Source organism: Simochromis diagramma, unplaced genomic scaffold (assembly GCF_900408965.1).
Source record: "Simochromis diagramma unplaced genomic scaffold, fSimDia1.1 OVJJ01000411.1, whole genome shotgun sequence".
In the NCBI taxonomy this organism is placed as follows: Eukaryota; Metazoa; Chordata; class Actinopteri; order Cichliformes; family Cichlidae; genus Simochromis; species Simochromis diagramma.
In genome coordinates, this window is record NW_024386735.1 from 1484427 (window position 1) to 1509168 (window position 24742).

A 24742-nucleotide genomic window follows, 5' to 3' on the forward strand; every position below is an offset into this window, starting at 1 on the left:
AGTGGGAAACTGTCACTCTACAGCACGTCTGTACTACTTGATATGTTGTTTATCTATGATGCTGCATTAGTATCAGAGTAACTAAAAAATAGTAATACCCTTAAAAAGACAAAAAGCAGAAATTGTGTATTTATTCACTGTATCATGGTGTGTGTGTGCGTGTGTGTGTGTGTGTGTGTGTGTGTGTGTGTGTGTGTGTGTGTGATATTTGTTTCATTTAATCAGCTCAATGATTTGCTTTGGTCGGCTGTCACTGTTTAGCATTGCTTTAGGTGCACCTGCACTAGTGTGTAGCTCACATATTGAAAGTGGAAGCAATAAGATATATCGCTGCTTCAATATTGTGCTCCACCTTTAATGGTAAGCCCTCTTAAACTTATGTTTTATCTTTAGTGGTGTTCTCTTGCAAAGTTTGGTTGTTTAACTTCTCTCTTAAACCCATACAAAATCTTCCAAAAACATGACATTTTTTGGAAAAGGTCTTTTTTTTGTTTGTTTGTTTGTTTTTTAATAAAAAATATCTGTGTGCCAAACTTTGGAATGCAATGTCAGGTTGTCTTCAGTTTAATTAAAGTACCATTTTTCTCCAAACATTTCAGAAATCAAAAGCCTCCTCGATCTAGTAAGACTGAAAAGTTTCCCATACTTTCTACCCGTTTCTCTCGTTACCGGATTAAAACTGAATTCAGCGTAGCTCAAACACACTCACTCACTCACACAAATGTCCTCCACCAAGTCAGCTGTTCAGAGTGCAACAGTCACCTCACAATTCTGCTGAGGTGTGGATGTTGCTGTGTGTGTGCTCGATGAGGCGAGAGAGGACGCCGCTCGAGGCACGGGTGTCCTTGTCAAAGCGATTTGCAGAAGTCACATTCCCTCTCTCACTTTTCCTCTTCCAGTATTGGTCTAAGGGGACCTGAGGGCCCTTAAACTATCCAATGTAACATCAGCAGCATTTAGATGTCCATTAGCTTACACCTTATCACTGACACACACACACACACTTCGTTTTTTCTTTTTTTGCTTAAGGATACAAATGCCAAAGCCTAAATGGATAAAGAGACTCGCAGACACGACACACCCTCATATTCATGCTGCAAAGGGTTTGTGATATTGAAGTAGGCTATTTGGAGAAATGAATAGCAAATGCTTTGCATAGTTTGCATAACAAGAGTCAGGTAGCATTTCACAGGTGTGTATGAAAAGAGCATGTACAGGAAGCGGACACACACATGCAAATAATGAGTATGTGTGATTATTTATAGAGATAGGAGGGTCAGGTTTAAAGTTCAAACTGGGTCCAGAAGACCTTTAAACCAGGGCTCAGTTGCACTTTTTGGCCAAGGAGACAATCATATTTGACTTTCTAGAGGAAGTAAAAGTCACAACAAGGTTTCTGTAGGTGAACCTGTGGTAGGATCATTACTAGCTGTTTTTTTTAAATCATCAAAAGCTTTCAGTTAAGCTTTTGATGACAGAAAGTGTTTGATTTGAGTTTGTACCGTTCATGCATTCATTAGTTGCATCCATTTGACTGCACAGTGCAGTTTGAAAATCAGCCCACAAACTCTTTAAACCTGAAACTGAGCTATTAAAGCCATTAAACACGTTTTGTTAAGAATTAGCATGTGATGTTGTGCACTTGTAACCAAACACTGTTAAAAATGATCTTATTTGTTCTTAGCTGCATTTGATTAAACTTTGAAATAAGGGGACTACATTAAAGAACTGGAAAAACATCATTCAGTGGCTAGGTTTTCGCGTACAAGACAAACACAAAAACTAGAGCCTTATCGAGACAACAAACCTTACGTAAAAGATGGAGTCTTGAGTTGAGCATGCTCAGTGGTATGTACTAGTTTATTGCCAATTAAATAACATATATATTATGTACCGCCAAAGCACAACAACAGCAACCTCAAGGATCTTTATATTGTAAGGTAAAGACCCTACAATAATAAAGAGAAAACCCCTAAAATCAAGTAACCCCCTGTGAGGAAGCATTTGGTAAAAGGGGGAAGGAAAAATTCACTTTTAACAGGAACAACCAGACACAGGGAGAGGTAGCCATCTGTTAGGGCTGAGGGAAAGAGTCAGCTGATAAACTATATTTTACTGCATCTATTTTAGTTTAACTGGGACAAATATTACAAAATGAGTTTCATATTGTGTTCATTTTTCACTTTAAACTCACAATTGATCGACAGATAATAGAGAAATAAAACCCGGTTTAGGGTCATAGTGGGGCTGAAGTCTAGCTATTATAGTGAGGTGAGATACACCCTGAACAGTTCCCCAGCCTGTTGCAGGAATAACACATTCACACTAATGGCCGATTTAGAAGTGCCAGTTAAACCGACCCATGCACGTCTTTGTACTGTGGAGAAAATGCAAAATTCCACACAAAAAGAGCCCAGCTGGCCGTTAGATTCAAACTCACGAGCTTTTTTGCTGTGCCAACTGACTCCAATATACGGCGGGTCTGAGAGGTCAAATAAACTGCACCTTAAGAAAACACCAGCAAATAGAAAAATGCTGCAAAAGCACACAAAATACAAAAGAATGTGTTTTTTGTGCTCTCAGTGCATTTGCCCTCTCAGGGCCACCGTACCTATGTGATCTGCCTAATTTTTTGCATCGGAGTAGCTGCCCTCTGCTGGCCATGGGAAAGAATGCCGATTATGACAGGTTTTTGCAGTTGAAGGCAAGGGGTGTGATTTTTTTTGTATCCGAAGCTTGATTTTACATTTGTTGTCCAGCTGTTTTGGTCACATGCAGCTACACAGTGCGGAGAGCGAGATACTTAAAACATACGCCAGATGGGTCCAGCACCTTGGTCTGGTGATTCAGCTTGTTTGGTAATTACATGATAGATTTTTCTTCAGACCTGGAGGCCACATCCAGCTTTTATATAAAGTCAATAACTTATTATTAGCCTAGTTGGTCTTAACAGATGTCTGATTAAGAAGACTTGTGGTGAACAGTAAATATAGTAAATCAGTATAAATACAGATTGTGTTAGAAGTTATGAAGGTTTATAGTTATACTATAAAGCTATAATGCTTGTAAGGACATTAGAAAAAGGTCGAGTGTTCTCCAAGCAATGAAGTGTTTGTAACTGTGCATATACATTTTCTTCCCCTACTTTGTCCCCATTCGTGCCTGCCTCTTCCTCCTCCTCCTCTCCTCACCTCCCTCCTTCTTTTCCGCCCTGAGGGAACATTACTGGCTAGGGACCCTCTCGCTCTCTCTGTCTCCTTCTCTTTTCCCCTCTCTCTCTCCCCCTCTGTCAAACTCAGAGGCGTGAAACTGGAACCACGGCCGATTCAGCAAGTCTCCCGACGTGTACACACACACACACACACACACACACAGAAGTCTTCTCCTTTCGCCAAATTTAGCATCATCAGAGTTCCACCTTGGTTTGTCCCCATCGCACCTCCCTCCTCTCCTTCCTCCACTTTTTGCTCTTTCCTTGCTCCCTCTCCTTCCTCCCCCTCTTCCTGCTGAATGTGTCCTCTATTGATATGGTCTCTTCGTCACCTCCTCTCCTTCGCATCCTCCTTTCATTTGCCTTTGTCCTCTCCTCTCCTCCTCTTTCTTATCGCCCTCCAATTCCTCCCCATTGTCCCCTTAACTTTTCCCTCCACCTTTGCTCTAATTTTTGTTCTTCCCCTCCATAATCCTTCCATCCCATCTTATGTCTACTCTTACTATTGTGTCATCATCTTTATTATTGTTACTTTTTACATCTTTGTACTTCCAAGGTTATGTTTTCCTGGTTAAAATGGAGCAAAATCTTAACTAAAGCTCTATGTGGTGAATTTTTAAAATGGCCCATGCTTCGGTTGAGGAAACAAAAAAGCCTGTCATTAGTAAAGTTACAGGGCCAGCATTTTAAATAGTTATTGCAGTGGAAAGGTAAGTGATGTGTGTGTGTGTGTGTGTGTGTGTGTGTGTGTGTGTGTGTGTGTGTGTGTGTGTGTGTGTGTGTGTGTGTGTTGGCGTAAACAGGCCCCAGTAATTATAGCACCTTCATTAATTACCTTCTCCTCCAGCCACGTTCTTTCAACTCTTCTTTCTTGTTTACCTCTCCCTCTCTCTCACTGTCTCTCCATCCTTACTATCTCCTCACCCCCCCCAAATCTCTGAAACAATTTTGTGCTAATTGCAGCTCTGCCCACCAACTAATGAGGAGGGCGAAAAGAAGAAGGAAACTGGAGTAAGGGAGAGAGGAAACAGGGAATAGTCTCATCTTCAAAAACCAAACAAAAAAAAGACAGAGGGGTTTTCTTTGCCAGGATGCTCAGGGAAAGGTGTCAGCTCCTACCTTCTGCCAGGAGGGAGAGAAATGTTTCCTCTCTTTTTTAGTATACCGAGAACAGATTGACGAGTTGTTGGTTAAGGCTGCCAGCAGCATTAGGCGCGCCGCTCCTGACTTGCCTGAGAGTGTGTGTTTTGAACTTATTAAGGATTTATGCTTTGGTGGGTTAGGCCTGCCAGAGCAAACGGGAGCACATTCCTAAACATGCAGACTGACTCCACCAGTACCTGCTGAGCTCGGCTCATCTCGGCTCATGCTTTAGGGTCTTCCGTTAGGTGGTAGTGCCTGGTACCAGGAACATTTTTACCCCTCAGCCATAAAAGTCTGATGAGGTATTCTTCTCACCCTGCGGGGCGGGCAGCTGGGTGACTTGGACACCCAAGTTGGTGAATGCGATAAGTCCAGAACAAAGTGACATAGGCGTTTCAAGTTGATGCCACAGGTGTATCTACTAAAAATCTCAGACAAGCTTGAATCTCAGTGACCTTGACCTTAAGGTCAGAGGTCAAGTTTTTTAAAAATCTTTTGAACACGATAACTCAATAAGGAAGTCACATAGGACTTTGATACCATAGGCGTATCTACTTGGAGGCTGAGGCCAGAGTTCCAAGCGAGCTCAGTCGGTCTGAAAATGTGGCGTCAGCAGACTGCTCGCCACTGATTGGCGCCACTCGATGAGTCGTGAGAGCAACAAGAAAAATGACAGCATCGCCTTGATATCTGTGTTTGTGTCTCATACAAATGATGTCACAGGACTTTAATCGCATTGCTGTATTGAAGTTGAAATGGAAAATGTTGGAAATTGGGTCGAGTCCAGTCGAGTGGAAATTACACTTAACTGTGGAAAAATGGAGACCTGGTGTGTGGATGGGGACGAGGCTGTTACGTTTCCATGTGTGAGAATTCAATGAGCGATAAGATGTACAATGAGATGTTTTTATGAAGCCTTCTAGAGGACGTTCTCATCTTTCCAGTTCAAGGATCCTTACTGTCTCTGTCAGCACAGCTGCACATCACACACACACACACACCTACACACACAAATACACACAGATACTCATTTGTATTTGTCTGAAAGGAGCAGAGATGCCCTCCCTTGAAGGGTGGGTGTGGTTTCTGCTAAAATCTACCCTTTGACTTTGAACGACACATACACACACTCACTCACAAACACCTGGAGGCCACAGGCTGGTCACACACTCACATTTCAGGGCTATCCGATTTCATAAGCTGTGCACTTCATGAAAGGCTAAACTCCTCATGTCTTTCTCCGCCGTTTTAGATTCTTTGTTACCCTTTCGCTCTCGTTATTCATCTATTCAATCGTCTTTTCCGCTTCTTCTTCACATGAGCCCGGTGAAAAGGGGGTCTGAGCTCAACTCCCAGGAATCGATTTTGGGAGGCGTGTTTCTCTTCACACTGGTAACAATAATAAAAACAAAACCCTGAGTGCAGATTTTTCCCCCATTTCTTAAATATGCGTTCTCCGTATCAGCGTCAACCTTAAGTTTGTCATTGTTCCCTTAATTTTAATCAGTCTGTCTGCCGTCCTCACCTCTTCTAGTCACAACCTACCCAGAAGGGGCAAACACACACACACACACAGTAATTCATCAGCCCTTTTGAGAGGAGGTGAATTTCAAAGACTACACCTGTCCTGCTTTCTTTCGCTCTCCACCCTCTTTTTTTTTTCTTCTCAGCTCTGATCTCGGCCTCATTCTGCATTCAGAGCTTTGGACTTGGTATTTAAAGTACGCTCGCTGTGCTTCATGTGATGTTGGGTTTTGAGCACTTCTAGAGACACCAGCTTTTAATTTGACACCACCATCAGGTATTTAATGTTTCCCGCCCTTGTAAAAATATTAAAAGAACAAATTAAAATACAAATGTTTAAAAGGGCGTAAGGGAACCAGCTCAGATTAACAGTACAAGCGTTAGTCCTCTATGAAGCTGTTATACCATACTTATTTGCTTTGCTGTGTATATGCCTGCGTAGGTCAGGGTGGAGGGGGATGGGCACTACAGAGGTCGGGACAGCGACACCTGACACCAGCATCCTGTAACACATTGTGAACTGCAGGCTATTGAAACACTTAGGAAAAGATCTGAGTCGTGCTAAAAGGTGAAGTCAAAACACTGGAGTGTGTGTCTAATTATGAGCAGACACAGTTTAACGAGAGTTTCCTCGTGACTTCACTTCTCTACAAAAGCCTTGAAGTTTTGAAAGGTGCATTGTTTTAATTACTCGTTATAAGTTGTATATGTGACACTGCGTTTCTGTGCGACACACGCAGATCCATAAATCACATGAACACACACTCTCGAGGCTGCTGTCATTCCGAGAATGAGCTCCGAGTCTTCCCCGCCATCTCTTGCTTTCTATTGCTGGTTGACAGAGAGCGGTATGCTGCAGACAATGCCACCTGCCAGTTTCTGTCACTATAATTATAGCTATCTGCCTGCAGTGTGTGTGTGTGTGTGTGTCTTAGTATTCCAGTTGAGAAGAAGAAGGCATCATCTTTGTCACTGAGCCTGATTGGAGTCACGAGGGGCGGTTTATGTGTGTGTTTGTGCATGTGTGTGACTGTGTATGGTCTTCCTGTAACTCTGTGTGTGTGTTGAGCATGCAGTGATTCCCTTCTCCTACCCCAGCTGTCTCCTTAGCTTTAACAATAGGCCTGGTAACAAAGACGTGGCCTTCAGCCTCTATCATGTGATGCTAGTGGTCTGCAGCCTCTCAGTCAGATGACCAAGGCTATTGTTCTTTATGGGTGACACACATAAACGCACGCACACAAGGAAGACTACACACACACACACACACACACATCTGAGGAAGAACAGCACGTGTGTGAACAGGCACGCGCGAAACCGGAGCAGGCGGAGAAACGAAGACGCTTGTAATGATAGCACGCAAAACGCAGACACTGATGAGATAGTGACAACAGACACACACACACACAGGCCCAATCTCAGGACGCAGACCCTTCCTCTCAGTCACATGCCGTTTGAACAAAGAGAAACGTTATTGTCACTGTCCTGCTGACAGTGAGATCAGTGACTGATTGACAAAAGAGCAGCTGAGAAAGGAAACATATTGCCGATGTCCTGGAGGAGCCTCCAGTCTCCACTCTGACTTCTAATGTCACACTTACTGACTAAAAGCTCACACTCAGGCACTCACATTGCTGAGAAACAGATGAGACGCATCGATATGCTGTCAAATTGATATTTATTCACCTGTGTGTGAGGAAGCTGTGAATCAGCATCATGTTTCCTGATTTACGTGGGAATGGTCGCTACGTGCCCACTGCGAATGTCAGTGACTGTGTCAAAGAGCGACTTAGGTAGCTCTATGTTATTTATGTGAAGTGGCTGGAAGGCTGAATGGTGTGTGGCTTTTTTTCAAAAGCTCCTAAATGTTCGGGGTCCCCAAACTCACAGCTTCTAAGGTGTGTCACGCTAAAATTATGCAACCAGAGGGCAAGATACAGACGCAGGTGAGCTTTAGGAGGCTTCTTTCTTAATGATGAACGGATGAGTTTGAATGTAGGAAAACAAAGGAATGCAGACACGGATGAGATAAAAAGTCAACATCTTGGGGCACATATAGCTCACTAGGTAGTGCAGGTGACCCATATGTCAGTAGGCTCAGATTCAAGCCTGGCCGGGACCCTTTACTATGTGTGGTTCCCTTTGTTTCACTCTCTGCACAGTTCGGTCAAAAAGTTTATCTTCCAGCCAAAATCTCTGACTCAGCGTTTAACCAAACGTTAGTCTTTTTTTTTTTGCCTGTCCCATTTGGTTCTTTAGCCATCAGAATTGTTGTCTGAAGACCAACAAGGATACCCAATGGATTTATTTTGCCAAATGGATCATCGTGGCATTGCCGTATTGGTCCATTTGATCGACCTTTGTTTTTATTATTTATTATATTTTATTAAAACGTTAGTCTTACAACTATGCTGAACGCTGTAACACTAAGCACCACAAGCTAAATCTAGACCGCTGTAAGATCCACCACAGGAAAATATGAAATAAAAAAGATTTTTTTAAGACTGAGCCAGAGTTAACAGGTAAGATTCAGGAATACCCACCAGCAAATGTGTCCGTCTGCATTCACGTTTCCTTCCAGATGTTGAATAGTTGACGAGTGGGTCCTGATAGAGAAGGGGGCACCAGTGGAGCTCATCAGGAACAGGAGATTTATTCTCTATTGCACTGGATTGACACTCAGACTTACCAAGTGCCCATTTTTCCAATTTAAAAATGCCGTTAGATCTTTTTCTATATGTAGAAGAAAAGGAGATTCTACTCGTGCGTGACATGGTCAGAGCTCTGGACGGTCACATTGTCTAACATTAAGTAACATAACTTTGTGATGTGTTGGGCTCCCAGGCGTCTTACCACTTCCTCTTTAAAGCTTACCTGCTTTGATTTGGACTTTTTTCTTTCTCCCCTCAGCATATAACTGCTGAAATGCTGAAACAATGGCTAGCGGTGATGCATACATCTACCAAACTTTTACTTTTAAACTAGATTGAAACGCTTTAAAAAAACAACAACAAAAAAAAACCAGGGCAGCTCTGTGTCATTTGGATGTCTCTTAGACCTCTAATCAACAGAAAATTGCAGTGAGCTAAAATACAGAATGTTCCTGTCAAAGGAGAAAGGGTGACAGGAAAAAGATGTAGAGGGAGAATGGACTCTCTTTGCTAGCTGTGTGTTTGTGTGTGTGTGCCTGCACGTGTGTGTGTGTGTGTGTGTGTGTGTGTGTGTGTGTGTGTGTGTGTGTGTGTGTATTTTCCTGCCAGGGTGTGTGTGACCAAAGCCAGGTCTGATAGCAGTGAAAGCGAGAGAGTGAGAGAGAAGGAAAAAGGAAGCAGATGCCTGTGTGTTGGCACAAAAAAAGATACGTCCACTCAGTGCCTCACACACACACACACACACACACACACTCATATAACAGCATTTGCTCAGTCCACAGAAGGAGCAGCACATGAAAGAGTTCCAGTATTGTCTCCATGATAGAGAAATACTCCACTGACCGACAGCACAGTGGACCTCAAGGCCACAGAGCGAGTGAATAGCAAAGAAGAAGAAGACCGTGAGTGTGTGTTTGTGTGTTTGATGTGAAATTAAAGAGACTAAAGAGGAGGTTTGAAAAAGACAAGCAAGGTCAAAAATGATCAATGATCAAGCAAAGCACGCAAGTGAAAGCATTCAAGCGAATCTTGAAACAAATACAGACATCTCCTTCACTGACGGAGCGAAGCAGACAGACTTACAGAAAACAGAAGGAACAACACACACACACACACACAGTCTCTGTTTGCACACCTTCATAGTCAAACATATGGTGTTTGTATAGTGATTTCTTAAGAGCACAATCTGTCTGTTTCCTCTTTCTATGCAAGACGGCGAGTGAGGATGGAAAGGAAAAAACAACATAGATAGACGAGCAGAAGACAAATGGAAAGCAGAGGCAGCTGAGGATATGAAGACACAGTCACACACACACACACACACACACACACACACACACACACACACACACACACACACACACACACACAGAGCGTATGCATCACTCTGGGTCTCATGGTGACAACATGAAGAGAAAAGGCATTAATCCTTCTGGGAGGATACGGGGAGTCAGAGGAAGAGGAGTGGCTTAAATTCAGAGGAAGAGGGAGGGAAAAGGAGAGAAAAGAAGGTGAGCAGGTGATGAGCGATGCAGAGGAAAGCATAAAAGGATGGAGGGAGGCGGTGCCATCACTGCTGCTGAGTGACTCTGATGTCCCAGTACTGTGACAACATCAGTGATATCAAATCAGTGACCTAAATTCATAATTTTCTGAACAACTGCCTTTTTGTTACCTCAGTTAGATGTTATCTTGCTTAGTTTTTATGCTAAAGACTAAGTACTGTCTGTTTTTAAAAGCACACCCTCGAAACAAGGATCACATCCTTTTGTGTCAGCGGAGGTCGGTGGATTTTGCCAAATATGGATAAACATCGGCACATTGTAGATGACGAGGATGGCAGACCATAAAACAAAAAAGAAAAAAAAAAACAGGAAGCAGAGGGTTAGAGCTGGTAAAATACGCCAAAGACTTCTTTCTTTGGAACGACAATGGCGTGACGCTCTCGTTGTTCTGATGCTGTCACTGTGGCCACCCGTCACCAAGCAAATGCAGGAACAGTTGTTACCAAAGGTCTTCCTGTTCAACAGCATCTCCGAAACTTCTTTTAGGAGCCCTAAAGTAGGTGTACTAGGTGCAAATGTAGCATCTTAACACAAAAATGGCCTGTAGAGGCCTGGATGTCGGAGTTTTGATTCATAGTTTGTGTTAAATTGATTTTCTCCACTTGTTGAAAGCACAAGGTCACATCAGGCCTCACCTTATCTTAAAGACCTCATAGTACCATATCGCCCCATTAGAGCATTTCACTCTCAAACTGTGGGTTAGGGTTACTTGTGGTTCCTAGAGTATTTAAAAGTAAAATGGGAGGCATAGCCTTCAGCTTTCAGGCCACTCTGCTGTGGAGCCAGCTCCCAGTTTAGATTCAGGAGACAGACACCCTCTCTACTTTTAAGCTTACCCATATGGAAAAGAAATAGTAAAAACTTATATGTGATTACTCATGAAAGTGGCCACTTTCATGAGTAAATCATATAAGGCTTACATGATTTACTCATGAAAGTGGCCACTTTCTCATTACTTTCATACATTGTTTTAGTAAGTATCCAAAACAGTTTCATTATATAATTTTTCAAGGGATCTTATATCTGTTTTCACACTTATATGCTTTTCATACAAGTTTCACACAAGACAGATACAAACTTTATAAGATTTATATATATCTTTTCCATATGGGTAGGCTTAAGACTTAATAAAGCATATAGTTGGGGCTGGACCAGGTGACCCTGAAGCTTTCATGTTTTGAATGTGTTAAAATGGGACAAAATAAACATAAAAAAGTAACCCACTTATGAAGGGCTCTCCTTTATTCTAAAAATATTTGAATGCAACCTTGCCCTTTTGTGCTCGTGGCCCGCACTGTTAAAAAAGACTAAATTAGTAAACAGGCGTCACTGTTGCTAAGTGGTTACCGGTCGTGTTCGTGTTTTCAGGCCGGGGTGCTGACATTTTCTTTCGCTGGTGATCTTTCCTTTGTGTTTTCAGCCACAGCAGCCACCACTATGTTTGCCAACAGCACAGTTATCACAATCTGAACTAGAGATGGCACGATACCACTTTTTTATGTCCGATACCGATACCGATATCATAAATTTAGATATCTGCCGATACCGATATGAATCCGATATAGTGTGTTTTTTAATCAATAAAACTGTTTTTGTTTTTTAATATCTTGCTGCATTTTGTATAAGTTCATACTCAAGTTTAAAAATCAACAACACTAAAGCTATTCTGTTATACCTGTATGCAAAAAATACACTGCACCCAAAATATTTCATAGTTCAGCAATACTGATCAATCTAATAAACTTAAACCTACTCCATCCTTCCTATTCTGGTATTTTAAAGAGTAAGCAACCTAACTAATAGGATTCTAAAACTCCCAGCAAAAAAAAAAAAAAATAGGGAACCACCCCCCACCTCATGATGCTTAATCGACGTAATCAACTTTAATTTTTTCAACTGCAACTTGATGCAGTGTGAAAAAAAATGCACAGAAATAAATTATTTTTCAAGAATAATTAAATAGATTCAACATCTTCCTTCTACAGAATTGCAGACTGCACAGATTGTACCTTCCCAAAGGAAAAAGTACTATAGCTTACTAGGGTATATTAGACTTAACAGTTACTATATATAGTAATGGACTTCTATATATTTTACATAAGATTAAAACTTTGGGTGTAAGATTCAGACAATTATTCATTAAAAGCTAGACATTTTAAACGAGAATAAGAAAGAAAAGTATGTCTTTGTGCCCCCCTTTTCCCTGTTCATGCCCTATCGGCCCCCCTGGCTAAACTTTGCTAGATCCGCCCCTGCACAGTTACCAGCCGTCAGCTACGTAGAAAAAGATCCTGGTGTAGAAAGTAATATTAAATAAATTCTAACAACAGATTCTCAAGCTTAAGCTGGTTTGGTAGCGAGGCTACAAATACACACAGCCGCTCTATCACGTGAGCACACTGCTCCGACATGCTACGGTTATGAGCCGAGTTACGCCATGTCGCAAGTTTTGTGAGGTGCTTTTTTGATATTTAATGGATCGATTACATTTTTTTATTTCTCTCCGATATCTGATCCAGTAATTTATATCAGTATCGGACCGATACCGATACGTAATATCGGATCGGTCCATCTCTAGTGTGAACTGAGTTGCTTTTACCGCTACTAGAAACACAAAACGCATCAGATTTAGGAGAAAAAAAATTAAAAAAATTTTGGGAAATCCCTACTTTTAAACTAGTATAGAAATGTACAAATGAAAGAAGAGAATAGATGGACTGCGATTAAATGTGTCAACAAAAGAAAAACAGCAGTTCAGATATTCACTAGAGTCTATAAGCGAGGGTGATGAATTTGCCTGGCAATAAAAACTCTGATTTCTCATAAGAATAAACTTCCAGGAAGAGATCAGGAAAGGATGAGCCTGTGAGGCGGATGATGAAGGGATAGAGCGAGTGGATGAGAGAAAAAGGAAGGAGACAAAAAAAGAGAGAAAGCAGGAGCGAGGGCGTCCCAGTAGGCCTCTTTGTTGGGCAGCGATTTAGAGATTTACAGGCTCTTGTCCTTCTGTGTGTGTGTGTGTGTGTGTGTGTGTGTGTGCACATCTGTGTCTGTGTGTGTGAAGAGAGAGTAATTGAGCCTCCCTTCATCCAATATTTACCCACCAAACCGGAGCAATCATGCGAATTATGTTTACTGGGAACGAAGTGTCTTTCTTCCTCTTTAGCTTTCTTTCTCCTTCCCACTTTCCCCCAATCCTCCGCCGTCTCTCTCTCTCCTGGCAACTAGATACCAAATCAAGATCCTAGCCAGGAGTAAATCACAAACACACACGCACACACACAGGGAAAACATGCCCATCTGTATTGATGATGGCCTAATTTAGATCTCTTTATTGGACTGATTTACGATGGCCAGACAAATCTGGGCATCTGGACCGAAGTATGTGTCTGTGTGTGTGTGTGTTTGTATGTGTCTGTGTGTGTGTGTGTTTGTATGTGTGTGTGTGTGTGCGTGCGTGCGCGCAGGGCTGTCCAGTTAAGCCGACACCAAACCGGACACACAATATCCTCCCTGCTTTGTTCCCTTCTTTTCTTCCTGCGTTTCTCCCCCTGCCTCTCTTTGAGTCAGCGGTGTCCTTTTTGTCGTCTTGCTTCAGCACTTTGAGTTCTCTCACCGCTGCCGCGATGACACGCGTCATCCCAAAAAACACACGGTGATCATCACGCTGAAGAGGCGCCCGCAGCAGGGCACTTATAGGTCAAGGTCAGCGAATGTCTCGCAGTGCAAGTGTGCAACTCGACAGTTTTTGCGATTTCAGATCATCAGTCACAAACAGCAGACGTGGGAAAACATTTCATTAGGTGCTAAAGGTGCATCGGAGACTACGACAGGCTCTACACCACTAACATACATGCAGAGAATATAAATGTCAGTGCGGAAATGCAATTTATGCAAGGAGATGTTGAAACGGAGGGGATCTGTGTTGGTTTAAGATAAGAGCCGATTTTAACAAGTAAAGGATGAAGGGATGTGCTCTGGGAGGGAGAGGACGCCTCAAAGGCACATTCATCTTAAAGATCAAGCTCAGGTTTCAACTTTTATTTGTCCCACGGGCAGTTTCACAGCAACCATTAACCAGCATCTTGACTTAGTGGTTTTCTCTGATTTCCTGCAGAGCTAAAAAGCGAGTGTGTAGTTGTAGCACCTCCCGAGGTTTGATGGTTAAGCATAATCTAGTTTTTGCTATGAAAGGGAATTATATTGTATTCTTTATAAATGATGTCATGGTTATAGCGTCTGTCTGTATTAATGTGGCTAAAAAGACTAAGAAATCCAAGATGATGTGATGGTTTTAGACCTGTGAGGCTAAGCCTGTACAGGAGCTGTAAAAGCAAATTTAAAGTTATAACAAAAATAGTTTTAAACAGTCCATAAAGTTTGATCTACTGCCCTTTTTTAAGACATGAAGACACAAAGTTCTGCTAAGAGTTTGTTAATAATATTTTTAATGAACTGCTTTTACCCAGTTACACAGTTTCCACTAAAAATAACAAAAAATAATAAATATATTATTCCCAAAATGCTGGCTTTAACAATTTAGATTAACGTTTCCATGTATTTCTGTTATACTTATATACATAGTAATGTAAGTAATGTGAAATGTGAGATTTAACAGAATCTAGTCAAATGAAATTTACTTGATTGGTATCCATTCTGTTTATACAAGCACATTAATAACATATTTGATTCATTATTAAATAAAATAAAAAAACCTTTGATTTTATGTCTTTCAGTTGCATTTTGTTCAAATTGTACATGTTTAATGAAGATGGAGAAACTTTTCTTTTCTTTTTAGTGCAGATTAGATTAGAGTCAGCTAATAAAAGTATTGCTACAAAGCCAATAAAATGCAGTTAAAGTCAAACCAGAACTGGAAAAAAAAACTGTTTCAAGATACATGAAAAGCTGAAAGTGTTTTCTTGTGTTGACTAATTAATGTGGAAAACCCAGTCATTAAGTGGTTATTAAAATGTTTTCAGAATTTGCAGATTGATTATGATTCAGCTCATAAACCATGACCCACTGCTCTCACCTACATAAGCTGCCTTTATAGGTTAAAGGTATCGGTACTGGTATCAGCAATACTGGCTTTGTATTCGCTTGATATTGGATCGATATCAAAATCTGTGCTATCGCACAGCGCTGACTTTCATTCAAGCTGGAAAATGTCAAGGATTTCCAAAGTTTATCCAAGCGGAGTTTTTAAACAGTTGTTGATGAGCCTGATGGAACCACATCAGGAAAGCAAGAGTGAGAGTTTGTTCCATCTCTGCATGCGATGCATCATGAATTTGGGAGGAGGTGGGATGTTTTGGGCTGTTTTGCAGGTGACACTGCTGGGGACTGATTAAGAATTCAATAGGCTCTCATCCAAACTGGTCACAACAGCACTGTGCAAAAACACATCGTCTCATTAGGTTTGCACTAAGCGGAGCCATCATTTGTTTTTCCAACAGGACACACCTCCAGCTGTCCAGTGTACTGTGTGTTTTTATGGGTCTCAAGACGTTTTCACCCTCCCTAAGCTACAGGGCTTTCTAACTTATGAATTAAGCACTGAATTGAAGGACAGTTTAACCACAGAGAGTGACTGTGCACTGCATCTGGCCTCCACTGCAGAGTGAGGGGAAAAGCATCCAACGCAAGTGCACCACACATGTGGACGTTCCTTTAAGAGTGTAAGGAAAGCATTCCAGGTGATGACCTCATGAAGCTCTGAGTGGATGCCAAGAGTTATCAACATGGAGGCAGCTACTATGAAGAATAAGATGTAAAGCATATTTTGCCTAAAAATTTTGCTTCCTACAAAATTCTGTGCATTATGCCACTTTTTATTTCTTCCACAGTGAGGTGGTAGGAGACCAGAATCAAAAAAGAAAAAGCAGATCTGATTTTAGAAGTAGACTCCTTCACTCTGTTGTAAGGACTGGTAGATGCTTCTTAAACGGGTAATGCTGATATTTGGCTTGTGCTAACTGTGCCAAAGTCTTTTGTTCAACCAATAGCATCACTACAACTTGGGCCCCAATCACACAGGCCTAACAGACCAGGCAACCACTGGTCGCTAGGGAAAAATGTGTATTCCCTGACTGACTCCTGGAGATTAATGGCAGCAGGGAAGTAAAACTGGTCTGAAAGATAAATATCGTAACATACCCTCAGACCTCTATGCGATGAAAGCTAGCAAGTTGCGAAGGTCTCCAAGCTAAATAGTCAAGTTAGACACAAATCAGAAACAGAGACTGTCTGCCTTCAAAGTGAAAATGTAAAGGTGAATCTTCCTTCGTGTTGAGTGTCACACTCAGTAATTAGTTAGTGTCTGCAGACAAGTTAGCTTCTTCTATGCAAACTACGGGAGACCAAAGTTTTCAGTGCAGACTCTCTGTGTAGGTAACAACTTGCAACCACTTGCAAACCAGTTGGGGAATGGTTGGTTGACAGGTGGTCTCTGACCTCTGTTACTGTGGCCTAAGTTGTAGTAATTCAAAAGGTTGAAAAAAATGGCCATCGTCCAGAAGAGCATAGTTGGAATAATTTGTGAAGCCAAATATCAGCATTATTCCATAGCAAACAGTCTCTAGGCCTGTGTGACTGAGGCCATACTTCCCACACAGACTCTCTCTCTCTGCTCTTTATATTACTTGATATGGTCTTAAGTGACCTGTGATTGGCTAAAGTCTTACCTATATGCTACATTTTCTAAAGCCTGAAAAAGACCTCAGTAGAGTTTTGACTACCCAAGCTTTAATCTACTGAAGACTCTTTACTGAGTAGGTGTGTCCAAACTTTTGATACCATCCTAGAAAGTTTTAACTTTTATATGTGTGTGAGAGTAAGCTTGTATGTCGTGTGTGTGTGTGTGTGTGTGTGTGTGTGTGTGTGTGTGTGTGTGTGTGTGTGTACAGTAGCGTCTACACTAAGACAATGACAGAGGGTCTCATTGAAATAACTGTGGTCTCAGGGGGCCAGCTAAAAAAGAGAGAGGGTAGGTTAGGGTAGACAGAGTATATGAGAGTCCAGGGAATCATTTAGACTGCGAGTGTGTGTGACTGTGTATGCGTGTGTGTGCGTGGAGTGATTCATCCGTTCTGGTGGCAGCTAACCTTGGCATGTCCTGCCACGCGTGACGGGGGTTACACCCAGACAGCTCTGTGCCGTCCTCCACGTGTGTGTGAGCTTGTTGGGGTGTATAGGTGGGTGTACCTTGCCTTGAAGAGTCAGCTGTGTGTGTTTGGGTGTGTGTGTGTTTGCATCTGCATGCAAGAAAAAGAGCCAAAAAAGAAGAATAAAAGGAGACAGGGAGGAGGGAGAAGGGGGAGTATCCCAGTCAGGTTGTTTAGTGTCTTTGTATGATCTTGCCCCCGGGAGAAAGGGCAGGAAAAAAAGACTGAAAAATGTGTGTATGTGTGTGTGTGTGTGTGTGTACCTCTCCGTGTGCCATTGTTCTGCTGTCAGAGTCACAATGACACACACACAGCATTAAAATCTACACACACACAAACACACACAGTCTGACGGATCATACACCACTGCTCACCTGCCATCGTCAAAGACTGCGTGTTTGTGATCTGCCATTATGTGAGAGTGTGTGCGTGTCCACAAGGAGCATGCACACACACACACACACACACACACACACACACACACACATCTGGGAGTTGTTAAGAATGGGGAAGTACAGGGAAGGGAAGTTCTGAAGAACAGTTTACTGACAGGAATAGTAATATTTGGTCACCTGAAACAGCCGCACACTTGATTCTTCATCATTTTGCGTCATCAGCATTCTGGAAGCCGGCCTGCTCACTATTTAAAGATTTATACATCTCAGTTGTGTGTTGTTTTTCTCTATTTCAGTTCTCCCTTTTTTGACAGCGTATTGTTTAGTATTAGTCACGGCACATGTGTATCATGTCATATGGCATAAACCAACCTGTTCAAACAGTTACGCAAGAATGTGTCTTTTTTTATTTTGAGTTCTTCTTCATTTATTTTATGGACTTTTATGGCCACGGAAATAAAATGATCTCATTTATAAAGCAAAAATAAAATTAGTTGATTAACTATAAAGTATGCGCATGACTTAAACTGAATAAAAACATTAAATAAATAATTTGCAATAATCGCCAACATGTACGTGTTTACTCTGAATCTCTGAGCACATTTCAAGTTCAAGTACACGATCCTCCTTTTGTGCTGCTGTATTTTTTACATATTTTTCCAAAGACACGTCTCAAGTTGTCCTGTGATGTAACAGGATTTAATATGAATTTAAGATCAGCTACAATATTAACGCCCCTGATTCTCCTGTAGCTGTTCCTGCAGCAGAGCGCCAACATCTGGTGAGGACTGTTACAGCGGCAGATTAATATCCATAGTTTTGGCACTGGATACTACAGTCACATCTGGCTGCAATGTTCTAATGTCCACATCATTTTTCAGTTACTTTCCCTCTTGCACTCCAGGTTTTCTGAGGTGGAAATATGCTGTGCTTGTGCAGAAAGAAATGCAGAAACACAAGTGGGAAGTTTTTCCTTCAAAGATCAAAGTGGTGATATCACCCATGATTTCATTTTTTCTCCTTTCAGGTTCCTGATCGATTCCTGGAGGTGGCCCAGGTGACCCTTCGTGAGTTCTTCAACGCCATCGTGGCTGGAAAGGATGCAGACCCATCCTGGAAGAAGGCCATCTACAAAGTGATCTGCAAACTGGACAGCGAGGTTCCTGAGGTCTTCAAATCCCCCAACTGTCTACAAGAGCTCCTCCATGACTGACTAGGCCAAGGGAAGAAGCAAAGCAAGCAAGACAGACCTCCGAGGACAGTGAGAAGACTGTAGGAAAATGCCGCCAAAGGCTCGGAGTTAGACTAGTCGGAGGTCTGTGATGAAATGCGATTGAAGGTTTGTGACGTTCATAAAGATATGCAGACTCTTGATGCAGTTCTGTTCGGAGGCTGCCAGAGAGCTTCGCTTATGGTTATCATTTGGTCAGCCCGTCTTTTAAAAACAAGATGTTCTATGAAGAAAAAAAGCTTTTCCTCTTACATGAGGTGCCGGGCTGCGACCCAGAGTGCGGTTATGCTCAAATTAACATATTTTGTCGGGGAAATGAAAAAGCAAAATGGTGAGAAACAGAATCGCATCGAACTGGCAGAGAAGCTCCTCGTCCTTGAAAACCCTCGTCTTCTCTTTTTCCTCCGCCTTGTTTAAACTTTTCCATCCTTCTCCGGAGGAACAAAGGTGCGATGAAGATGACGATTCGACCTGTGACTTCGAGTCAGGGGGCAGACTAAAAATTAAAGAAGATAATATATGAAAAAAAGATCTTTTTATTGTGGATGTTTTTAAGTTACATGGACATTTTTGAGACAAAAAAGTGGTTTGTGTATTTTTTTCTTTCCTTTGTATAAGCTTACATCCTCTCTTCTACGACATGCACACAGATACACCCCTCATAGGAAAGCACAGTAGCATTCCCAAATCCTCATCTGAATCCAGACAAACTGGGCAAAAAAACCACTTAGTTGTTGTTTATCTGATTCATTTCCCCTCCTGTTTTTACTTAAGCCTCCTCTTATTGTACTGAGACTTACTGAGTGTCTATATTGACTGTGTGGCTCTCTCCCTGCCCCATCGCTCTCTGGCTGCCCCCTTCTCTTCACATATCCAGAGCATCAGAGATTCGTCAGTACTGGGTTTTTTTAGCAGATGCTAGAATTGACAGCTGCAAAAATTTCAGATGAAAATCCACAGTAACTAAAAAAAAAGTAAAAATCTGTTCTCATGCATTAATTCAGCAGCTGCATTTAGGTCCTAATGTCAGCAGACTGAAATGTTGCTGCTTTTTAAAAATGTTTTATTTGTTTGTTTGGACCAACCCTGTATCTCCATATGCTGTTTGCGCAGGCGTTCCTTACATTGTCTTTACTTGATCTGTACATGATCTGTACTGAACAGGCAAATAATCATTTTAGTTCCCTCTGGGGGACAAATGATATAATGCACGTTTCCTAATCTGCTGTTACATACGCACCAATGTCAAAACGATAAGATGAGTCACTGTTTTCTTTACAATACTTAAAAAACGTGGCACTGATTCATGAAACAAATTCTTGTGATATGTTTGAGGCTTGGTTTTGTCCATGATGCCCCCCTTAAGGCCTTCACTTTAAGCCACTGTGTCACATTTCTTTTTAATTAAAAGTGTTGAAGATGTTCATAGATGCAAACAAAACAACGGTATGTCTCAGATGGTGCTTTGGCCACAGACTAATCTTTGGAAAAAATTGAAATCTGTGTTACACAATCATGAAAATTTTTTTTTTTTAAGTAATCATTAAATGTCCTGATAAGCACCAAACCAGTTCCCCAGGTACTTCCTCTCTGCTCTGGACAGCTGAGAGGGGGCAGCTGCACCGACCGGGTCATGTGTGAAGTGTTTAAGGTTTTAACAGCTGAAGAAGAAAAAAAAAAACAAAGCAAAAAAGAAGAAAAAAAAGACAACAAAATGCTGATATTTGTAGCTTGTATAGATGTAATAAATGCTCTGATCACTCTGATATTGTTATTATTTATAACTGAAATAATTATTCCTTTTAATGTTATTCTGATGATGATGATTATTAATGCTTGCTACAGATTTGACCAGTGGTTTAATCATTGTTTATCCATCAAACTGCAACATGAAATAAATTATTCTTTGAACAAAAATCAGTCGGAGGTCGTTTGTAAGCTCGTCGCCACTTTCTTCCTGCTCTGTTTGCGCTCGGCTGAGGTGCGGAGGGCGTTGACCGCTTGAACGCACCAGCTCACCGTCAACCCAAGCAGTAACTAGGCAACGCGATGGCCACTTTAACTCGGTCCATGCCCTCGTCCCCTCCCTCCCTCTCTCTCTCTCGCTCTCTGGATCCTGTATAGGGGGGACATGTGATCCCTTGTTGTTGTTGCTGATGAATTGAAAAGAGGAGCGCTATGTGATTATTGTCAGCACAAAAGCCTCAAAAAGCTGCTGACGCCTAGATTAGGCAGTACAAAGACGCAGGGACACACACGCACAACACACAAAAAGACATAGGTACAGGCTCTCAGTTGCGCACACAAAAACACGGGGACGAGGCCTGGCTGCCCTCGTTGCCCTACGCTGCTTCTCACTCCCCTGTTCTCTCCTCCGTTCATCCTCTCACACCCCTCCATCACTCCATCGCTGATATTACTCTCCTCCTCCCCTCTTTTATACCTCTACTGTCTCCTCTTCGCTTCCTATCGCACAGATTTTATTTCATCTACCCTCCTCTAACGCCACTTACCTCCCTAACACACACAAACACACACCATGCCCTCTGTGTGTTGGCGCCAAACACTAACTGGCATCACACAATGCCAACCACCATCACCAGCATGGGATTAAGTGCCAGCACTCAATGTGCTTCTTTTTTTCCCCCCTTTCTTTCTTTCTCTCACCGACGCACACACGCAACAAATAAATACTGCCAGACTTCCTGCATAATAAAACAGTTTATAATTCTGTAAAGCTATGTCTCCTGTAATAATCCAGTCTCAATTAACATTTTTGCCTCTATGTAGCAGTCAGAGGGGATTAAATTAAACAAAACAAAAATTCACAGGAACATTTGCCAAGCATGAAAATCTGAAACCACAAAGATGAGCACGGAGGTGGCTGTCGCTGGCTTTAATGTGACTGCTTTGCATTCAGCAAAACCAAAAGTACCTTCAAGAAGAGGCTGAATAGCCACAAAACAAGGCCATCAAACATCACTGTGACGGGGACGCTGTGTCCTTTGCCAACAAATGGCCGCTTGCTCGACAACAGAGACTTCAGCCGCAGGGAACGTCATTTCTACAATCGTGTCTTTGTTTTTTTAGCACAGCATTTAATTGACAATTTGGTTGTGAAACATCTGATCAGACAGTCACATTAAACACAAACTAGAACTACCAGATTATTTTTTTAATCCTTTCAAGGATATTCAAGGTTTTGTGGGAGTTGGACCAACCAGCCTACACATTCTTTAGTGGACTTGGGCAGGGCATTTGACCAGGTTCCTCAGGAAGTGTCAGAGGGTTTCTACTTCGGTGGTTGCAGGATCACCTCATTGCTGTTTGCAGATGATGTGGTTCTCTTGGCTTAATCAGGTGATGACCTCCAGGTTGCAGCTGAATGTCAGAGGGGCGGAAATGAGACCAAGTCTGAGGTCCTAATGGAAGGGTGGAGTGCCATTTCTGGGTCAGCGAGGAGTTACTGCTCCAAGTGTAGAAGCCTAAATATCTAGGGGCTTTGCTCATAAGTAGAGTATGAGATTGGCAGAAGGATGAGTGGGGCATCATCAATGATGCAGACAATGTACCAGTATGTTGTGCTGAAGAGAGAGTTGAGTGTGAAAGCACATCTGCCGATTTATTGGTCTAGCTACAGTCCTACAAAAAGAAAGAATGAGGAGGAGGGTCCAGGTAGAGGTCTCTGCTTAAAGTGCCAGTATGACATCATACATCATAAGCCGCTGCAGTATTCTCCTGAACAACAGGTGTCGCCACGCAGACAATACCACCACATGAGCGCTGATGAAGGAAGAGAAGAAGCCAAGAAAAGACTTTACCGAGTGTGTTCTTTTCCCTCAAAGTCTCAAGTTTTCAAACTCTTGCAACATCCTACTCTGAATATCTGTATGTCTCTGAGCTTTTGTGCTGGAATATTATTAAAATGGCAATAAAAACTGACACAATCGTACACTCGTGTCGTGCGATGGCTAGGTTCCAAATATCGAGAGGTGCACGACCAGCCAAAGCACCTCAAATACTGTGGTGCATGCCACATTATGGTGGAACATTCAGAGAGCATAAAAACACCCTTAGACTGCTACCCTTGCCACCCGGACCCACATAAATGGCAGAAAATAGATGTATGAATGAATGGTTGGATGACATCTTTTTAAATATTAAACAAAAAAAATCAAACACATTTGTCATTTATATGTCATGTTAACATGTCAGTTATACCCGTCACATTCCCCCCTGCACTATCACTGTGCACAACGGCTGGTTTGCTCAGTACAACATGTGTTGTTACAAGAGATGAGATTAAAAGTTTGATTCCACTTTGCAGGGGATGTTTTTTCTTCATTTTATTGCTGAAATTTGCAACAACAACAAAAAATTCTGTTAGTAGGTTTATTAAAATGTTGGTAAACCAATTTGCTAGGACATCTTGGAAGGTTGTCCAGCTACCCTCCATCCTGGCTGTTGAGGGCAAAAAGAGCTTCAAAGCAAATACAACATAAACATTTGACATCCTAATACTTTGAGCACATTCAAACCTTAGCAATGCTAAGAGGTTGGTGTCATGCAAACAAGTTTCTTTTAGCTTTTGCAGCATCTGCACCGCAGATGGGGTTAATAAAGACACATTAAACAGAAACTTGCAGATTTCAGCTTAAAAAGAGCACAACACAGATACACGCGCAAGAAGGCGAAGGGTATCTTGTGCATTAGCTTACTCTGCCAAAGCTTTTCATTTGAACAGGAGGAGCTGAACAGGAGGTGGGGTCACTCTTTCTTCTATATGATCATGTACGCGCACACATGCCGTCTGCCTGTGAAAGCACATCTGAGCAGCGCAACAATAAAACAGCTGTGTTTGTGTTGGCCTGATGATTGTTTCATTCTCAATCACCCCATCATAAGCACAAACACACTTACGCAGACACAAACACACTTACTGTCCACAGAGATGGCATGACAGTGATTCATCTTGGGTAATAGCTGCTGTTATGGAGTAGGGAGACAGTTTATTATGAAGAAAATCTCTCCTCAACATTATTCTAATAGCTGCATCTTCTCTATGTTAACTGCTATTAAAGTGGACTGCAGTGTGTGTGCGTGTGTGTGTTTATTCACATCCACTGCAATACTGGGAGATGGATGCACTAGTCTGGGATGTAAGAGGAATAAAAAGTGCAACACTTAGATTGAAGTTGCAGTTGAAGATAGATTTTTACACTCCAAAAAAACGAAAAACCCAAATTGTGCCCAAAGTGCTGACTTTAAGTTATTTGAGAACATGAAAATGAAAAATTTCCAAGTAATTTTGTTGCATAAGTACAATTTTAAAAATTTAATTTAATGGAATCTGGTCAAATACAGTGTATTTGATTGATATACATTCAGTTCATACCAAGCATGTTTTCTTTAATTGTTTGACTAAATAAACCTTTAATTTTATATATTTCTGGAATATTTCACTTGCATTTAACTCAAAACTATTGATGTATACAGATGGAGAGAAACTCTGTTTTCATCTACCAAAATTAAATGAAAGATTATTACTTTTTATCGTTGTTATAACAATGACTGTGTGCATATTTCAGCTTAACAATGATCAAATACCAGATTTTATATGTGGGTATCTGAATTATGATCAAAACGTTTTGACTCCACCTTCAGGGAGCAGCAATAAACTGCTCCCACTGCTCATTCATGTTTATGTCGGTCCCTGGTTGTGCTCTGCTGACCACTTTCACGTGTGTGTATGTGTCAAACCCACGTAACCTTCATGCCGAGGATCATCACTGGTAACAAAAGCTGTTTCTGCAGCCGGAACCCAGAGGCCAAACAGCCGTTTTCACTGGAAGAGTC

The 24742-nt window shown here is 41.7% G+C and overlaps 1 protein-coding gene across 1 annotated transcript in view; it reads left to right on the top strand.

Annotated features, from left to right (window-relative positions):
- Positions 1–20803, top strand: part of prox1a (prospero homeobox 1a) — a 41648-nt gene extending 20845 nt beyond the window's left edge. The window contains exon 7 of the mRNA XM_040038602.1: positions 18683–20803. Coding sequence (XP_039894536.1) covers positions 18683–18868 — 186 coding nt within the window. The 3' untranslated portion in view covers positions 18869–20803. The remainder of the gene's footprint in view (positions 1–18682) is intronic.
- Positions 20804–24742: the final 3939 nt, after the last annotated feature.